Source organism: Sipha flava, unplaced genomic scaffold, assembly GCF_003268045.1.
Source record: "Sipha flava isolate LNK unplaced genomic scaffold, YSA_version1 207_pilon_pilon, whole genome shotgun sequence".
Lineage (NCBI taxonomy): Eukaryota > Metazoa > Arthropoda > Insecta > Hemiptera > Aphididae > Sipha > Sipha flava.
In genome coordinates, this window is record NW_020272813.1 from 877566 (window position 1) to 884040 (window position 6475).

At 33.5% G+C, this 6475-nt stretch overlaps 1 protein-coding gene across 3 annotated transcripts in view; it reads right to left on the minus strand.

The window, feature by feature from the left end:
- LOC112682636 (coagulation factor XII-like) overlaps positions 1-1732 on the minus strand; it is a 69960-nt gene extending 68228 nt beyond the window's left edge. For all 3 annotated transcript variants that reach the window (XM_025553300.1, XM_025553299.1, XM_025553298.1), the window contains exon 1: positions 1626-1732. In XM_025553300.1, coding sequence (XP_025409085.1) covers positions 1626-1681 — 56 coding nt within the window. In that variant the 5' untranslated portion in view covers positions 1682-1732. The remainder of the gene's footprint in view (positions 1-1625) is intronic.
- Positions 1733-6475: the final 4743 nt, after the last annotated feature.

Here is a 6475-nt window from a genome sequence, read left to right on the forward strand (position 1 = left end):
TCGCCATAATGTTTGGATTTACTTGTAAAATGAAACTATTACAAACAGTCACACGTACGGGCGTAATCTCGGTGTAATACTAATTGTTACAAACGCAAAGTAACTATGCCCATAGATTAAATATATTAGATACATATGTATTAAATACATAGACTAAATATATTTAAAATTTTAATTTTTAAATATATATAAGTATATTTAATTTATCCTATGACTGAGTAGTGCAGCCATCATTATCTTCGACTCCGATTAGATAATAATAACAATTTTATAGATTAAACTGACTATATAACTACATAGAATAAACATAAACTATTGATAATTAGATTAGATTTTATTTATAAAGGAAAAATAATTGAATATTATTGAAAATTGTATGAAAAATTTTATTGAACAAAAATAAAACACAAAAATTAACCACCTTTGTGCGGGCCATAAAAAATGGCTTCGTGGGCCACGGGTTGCCAACCCCTGGTGTACGGTAACACATTATTGTGCGTCCATTAAAGTCCATTTCAAATCGTTTCAGGGTGGATGGGTGATCGCTTTTGGTATATGGTCGACCCGTGTTGATGAGATTGAGTGTGCGTCACTGAATGTATTGCGCGCGCGTTTTCATACGAACAGATGGTCGAGAAACAGATAGAGTGCCAACAGATTTGCGAGATAATAATCAGGAGCGTACACAAGGGAGGTGTTAGTTCAACTCCCCCCCTCACTTCCTCGGAATATATTTTTTTATAGAGTAAAAGTGACTTATAGATTGTATAAGTATGAAAATGTACAACTTAATATTTTTTTGTGTATGCGCTTGATAATAATAATAATATAATTCCGTTTGTTCAGAAAACGTTCGTATGATGATGATGATGCACACTTTCTCATAGTTATTGATTCACTGCGGCCGCGTGCACCGGTGACCGACCGACTTTATTGCTCTTTTTGACGGTCGTTACCGTACAGAAAACGTTGATATCAGCACTCGAAAAACAACGCAGGGAAAACGACTAGAAACAGCGGACCACGCGCATAAAATCTACGTCGCCGCGTTCACGAAAAAACCGTTACGTTTCGCGTACGGAATGAAATATTTTAATTTTTTCTCCATCCAATCGAAACCCGGCGTCTCCGAGTATGGTGATCAGCCGGGCGACAGAAAGCGAAGAACAATATTACACATTTTTCGTCGGAATCGCTCAATAGGTACTTTTAACGATAACAATAATAACAATACATTGACTGGAGTCGAACGGTGTGTACCGTTGGGATAAAAAGCTTCTTTTGGAAAGATTCGATTGGAGACAGTAAAGGTTATATTTTGAAAAATCTATTGCGCAATCCGATCAAAAACGAACACTGTACAAAACACGTGAATCGGTGTGCATCCGTAAATGTTTTCTAAAAGAGAAAAACTGCAAAATTATTTAAATTTTCAGAGACGTGCTCTCGGCCGTATCACGAACGCACGCGCATCACACACGTACGCACACGCATGTATATACTGCACCGGTATACACGTGTACACGTGTACAATTTAGGTGCGTCGTGGAAAAAATTAGAAAATTGATCGTTGCTCGCGCGTTTAGTGTTTGAACACGGTGGTGCAATGCGTAGGTGAACTATACCTGGACAACCAGCAGCAACAGCACGCGTACACGACAATAAAAACGCGAAATCCCATGGCACGGACTGAAGGCGAGATCCAGCGGAGAGACGTTCTAGCACTACCACGCACGCATCGGCAATTGAAGAAGAATTGAAAAAGAAGCGTTGTCGGCCCACCGCTGTTTGTCACGCTCCCATTCGTATATACCTGTAGATGCACGTACCCACTCGGATCTCGTACCATCGGACCATGAATCGTAATGTTCATGCACCTTATGGTCACTCGGTGTGCGTTTAGTAGTAATCATAATTTGACAATCCGCACGGGTATTATTTTTTACTTCGTAATTATAAATGTCAAACGTTGTACTGTATTATCAATGCGAACGTCGTCGCCCTTCATCTTGTAGCGTGTGTTAAATCTATTTACACTTCCGACGTACAACGCGACACGCGTAACAGTGTTACACGCATGACCTAGGATAACGGACTGATTATTTGAACAAGTTCAATTCACAACTACATGTAGTTATTAGATTAGTTAAATGTTAGAAGTTATGGTCAAGGTTTTTTTTATATATATTTAAGTGCGATTGCTTACGTAATGTGTATTTTACGAATTTTAGAGGTTTTTTTTTTTTTTTATTCAATATTATCTAATTCTTAAAATATTTTATTTCGAATGAGTCTTAAACTTAAATTTTCCTAGTTAACTTAATAATTCATAACTGTTAACCTGTTAATATGCCAGTTTTACTAAGATTATACATGGAGATAGCCCCTTTTTATAATCACATACCATCCGAAGCAGATTTAGGAAAATTTTTTTTTTTCAAAAACAATCCTCGTGCTTTTTAGTTCCTTCCTAATAATTCAAAATTATACACACGTATAATCTTTTCATTAGATCGTATTTTATTCAAATGTATTTCTATTTTATATGAGTATGTAGTGGCACTTTTGTGACTTCTTGGTGTAATACATGAAAACCGACTTTAGCGAGGAATGTATCAGCTGTCGCCTCCTCTAAAACGTGTTATCGCCAAGTCCATCCAATAAAAGACCACGTATTGGCTATCGAACATCAGTATATCTGTTGCCTTTTAAATGGTAAGTTTTACCCAGATGACGAAAGAATATCGGTCATATGATAATATGAACGCCCGTAGTGTGACACCGACTTGAAATGCATATCAAATAAGAAAATCTTTATTTAATTATTGGGATCACTCGAGCAAACATTTTTCATTCTTTTTAAGTAGTATAGAAAGTAAGCAGGTTATTTTTACATTTTTGTCATGGAGCAATTATTATTGTAATACATAGATTTTTATCTTATAAACGGTGAATTTTGAATTTTAAATGTACATCATAGATTTTTATGTAGATTTTAATATTAATTAATTTCTACACATTTTTCTCTAGCTGGAATAAAAATGTAATTTAAACCATAATACCGATGGTACATCGACAGTTTTAGTTCGTCTACCCGAAAATTATATTTGATTAAATTTTTTAAATCGTTATATTTAACAAATTTGAGTTGAAAAATGTAAATGTTTAATAATCAATAACGACTTCAAAGGTGTTTTTCATGTTTATTATTTTCATTTTTATTTTTAGGTCGCAACACTCGTACATAATAAATTTATTCGCATAGGTTTTTCATTGGAAATATAAAACTATTGCATGATCATATGTATTAGTATCTTTATTCCTAGTCTAAAGAGTTTGTAATAATCGTATTATCATTTGTTTTGCCAATATTTATATCCACAGACCGTTTTTGAAAGGTTTTGAGGTATAAGAACCCCGTTTGAGTTGAAAAATAATTATTTTTTACTCAATGTAATGTACATAGCGTTCGTTTTCATCGTTTTAAAAAACGAAATCAATACTCGAACGGGTTTTTAAACGAGTCCATATGACACCTTTCGTTCGAACGGCCGTGGTATACAACAGTATGACAGATGATGTGTAAACGAATTTCGCAGCGTTTCGGACAGAGAAAAAATATTACGTGAATAATTTTATTTTTATTCCTATGCGTTTATAATTGATTTTTATTTTTTTATTTTTATTTTTACTAATAAAACGCCATGCATAGTATATTCGCGATCCGGGGTTTTCGGTTATCGCCGGAGTACAGCAGCAGCATATCGCTTTCCGGGTCTACTGATAGACGTACGAGACTATTTATAAATATTGAACATAATATTATATGGTGTAGAAATTCACTTATATATTATTACATGCGGACTGTGATCGATTGGAGTTCTGTAATGAACACATCCACTCATCAAAGTACATAGGAGCGACGGAGCACGTTGCGGCGGCGGAGTTTTCGCTAGGCCACGCGCTTTTACATAGGTAACCCACAGGGCCGAGAACGGAGGTGACGTGCAAACCCGTGAGCCATGAACCACCCCCATTTCGTTCCCAGTACGCCACCGGGCGAGTCCGTTTTCGACCAAAACCGTACCCTTCCCTTTTCGACCAAAACAAAAATTTATATAATAAATTTAAAATAATAAAATAATTATGTACAATGTTTGATTATTATGAAAACTACCATAATATATTAATAACAATTCAGGGTTTTACTCGTGTAGCGAGGTTGTAGGTTCACATACAGAGTATAATCCCATTTGCAACAGTATCAAGGTTTGTACAAAAACTAGGTTAGGCTTAGACTATAGTTAGACTTGGGACGAAGCCCCATCCCCCCGAAAAGTGCCACTCGAGTTTGTGAGTGAAGCCGGCAGGCGTAACGAGCGAAATCTTAAAATGTTTAAAATTATAATTCTGATTTTTCGAAAAAAAAATGCAAACAATTTTCATTACGATAAGAGATCAAAACTAGATACAAAATATCGTTCTCTTTTATATTAATATTTTAATAAAATTATTTGTGTTTATTAATAGACTTAAAAATAATTTCAGTATTACTTCTGGATCGCATTTCTAATGTTGAAACGTATAAAAAAAACAATGCATAAAAACATATAACTATAAAATGTATATAGATAACTATAATTACATTTTAGAAAAATTTGTAAAAAACAACAAATCTAGAAACACAGTTAATAAACTAGTCATAAATGTCATTAATCCGTGTTACCTTATAAAAATCGTTCGATTTTTACAATTATGAGTTGCTATTAATCTCCAATTACATTTTATTTTATACATTTTCTTTAAATAGTATTCGAAAATTTATATTTTTATTATATAGATAAATATTATCAATTTTGTTGTAAGTTATATGATTTATATTATGTTCAAGTAATATAAAAAACCCAAATCAAAATATCCATATAAAAATATACTCAATTATTATGCTACAATTATTTATGTTAAAGTGAAGATAAAGGTTAATGAAATCATGATAAGAGTCAATTTGGAGTTTTGTATTCCACAAGATTCATCAAATCTTTAATTCGAACTTGATACCTTAACACGAGGAGGTGCTTCATCATGTCTGCGTTGACCGTTTCTTCAATATATTCTATCTACTAGTCTACCACTGATCAAGTTTTATTTGCATCATATATTTAATAAATCATATTTCATATAAATAAAATTAAAAAAGAAATTAATAATTCTAATTTTTATTTATCGTTTTAAGTGTTTCTTCATTTATGTTTCAGAGAAAACTGTTAAATTAAAGACTTTTTTTAACATAAAGTTTCTTTGCTTACTATGATAAGTATCTTTTGTATTAGGTACGTAATTTCTGTCCCATTAAGAAGGTTATGAAACTTTGATGTTTATGATATTTTTACTATAACTTTTGAAATAAGTTTCAGATTACAATAAGTATAGACACTGTAAATCGTTAAGATACATACGATTGCATAAACAAAAAGCAAACCTGATTCGAAAATCAATGTAACGTAGATTGTATTCGTAACCGAAACTGGTATGCTGTACAGATCAAAGGACGAATGCCATTTAAATTTCGTATTCGCTGCCGTAAAAAAAGTAAATAAAAAGCGTCGCAATAATTACGGACAGTAATTTTTGCTACAGTAATTATTAAAAATTATTATAATTTTATTAATAATTATGATTATCATAATTATTATGAATTACCGAGAATGGAGAAGAAGAGAAAATTAACTTAATCGGAAACGATTCGCTGCCTCGCGCGTGTAGTCCTTTTTATATTACGCCACTGTACCGTATCGGATGCAACGCGTACATGACGTAGTCGGTATGGCCACACAACAGCAGTTACAGCGATCCTAAGCGAAACGATAAGACTGAGGTGACATCGTAACGCAACAGAACGTGGTACGATGACACGGACACGCTGAATAGGCGAAATCGCCCAGTATCAACCGGATTTAATGCCGTGACCACTACCACCCGCCGCTGTAAGAGGAATAATGTCGCACCGAAAAATCTCTCGTCCGTCGTATGCCGAACTGTTTGGACATTATTAGTTTCCATTCTGTTCTTACAAAGTTTCTTTAGGCATTTGATTTATTTTGGTCTACTGGTGTTACCGATATCGGCCATGGAGTAGAAACAACTTGGCCACGACGCGAAGCGTTGTTGAGTAGAGGAGGGCCAACGTAATACGGTAATGAATCAATTGTCAGTCCAAATTAGGGATGAGCGTGAAATCCAAAAATATGCATTTTCCGAATATCTGGATATTGAAATCCGGCTTTGAATCAAATTGTTATCCAGATTTTCTGAAGTATACGGATTATTCGGATTTATAGATTTGCTTTTTATGTGATTAATTATTTTTGATTTCTAATAAAATAAATTATTTTATTTTATTGTAATTAAAATTTAACAAATGCATATTATGTTCTACGAGTAGCAGTATACTTATCACGACTTCAAATTAGGTTTG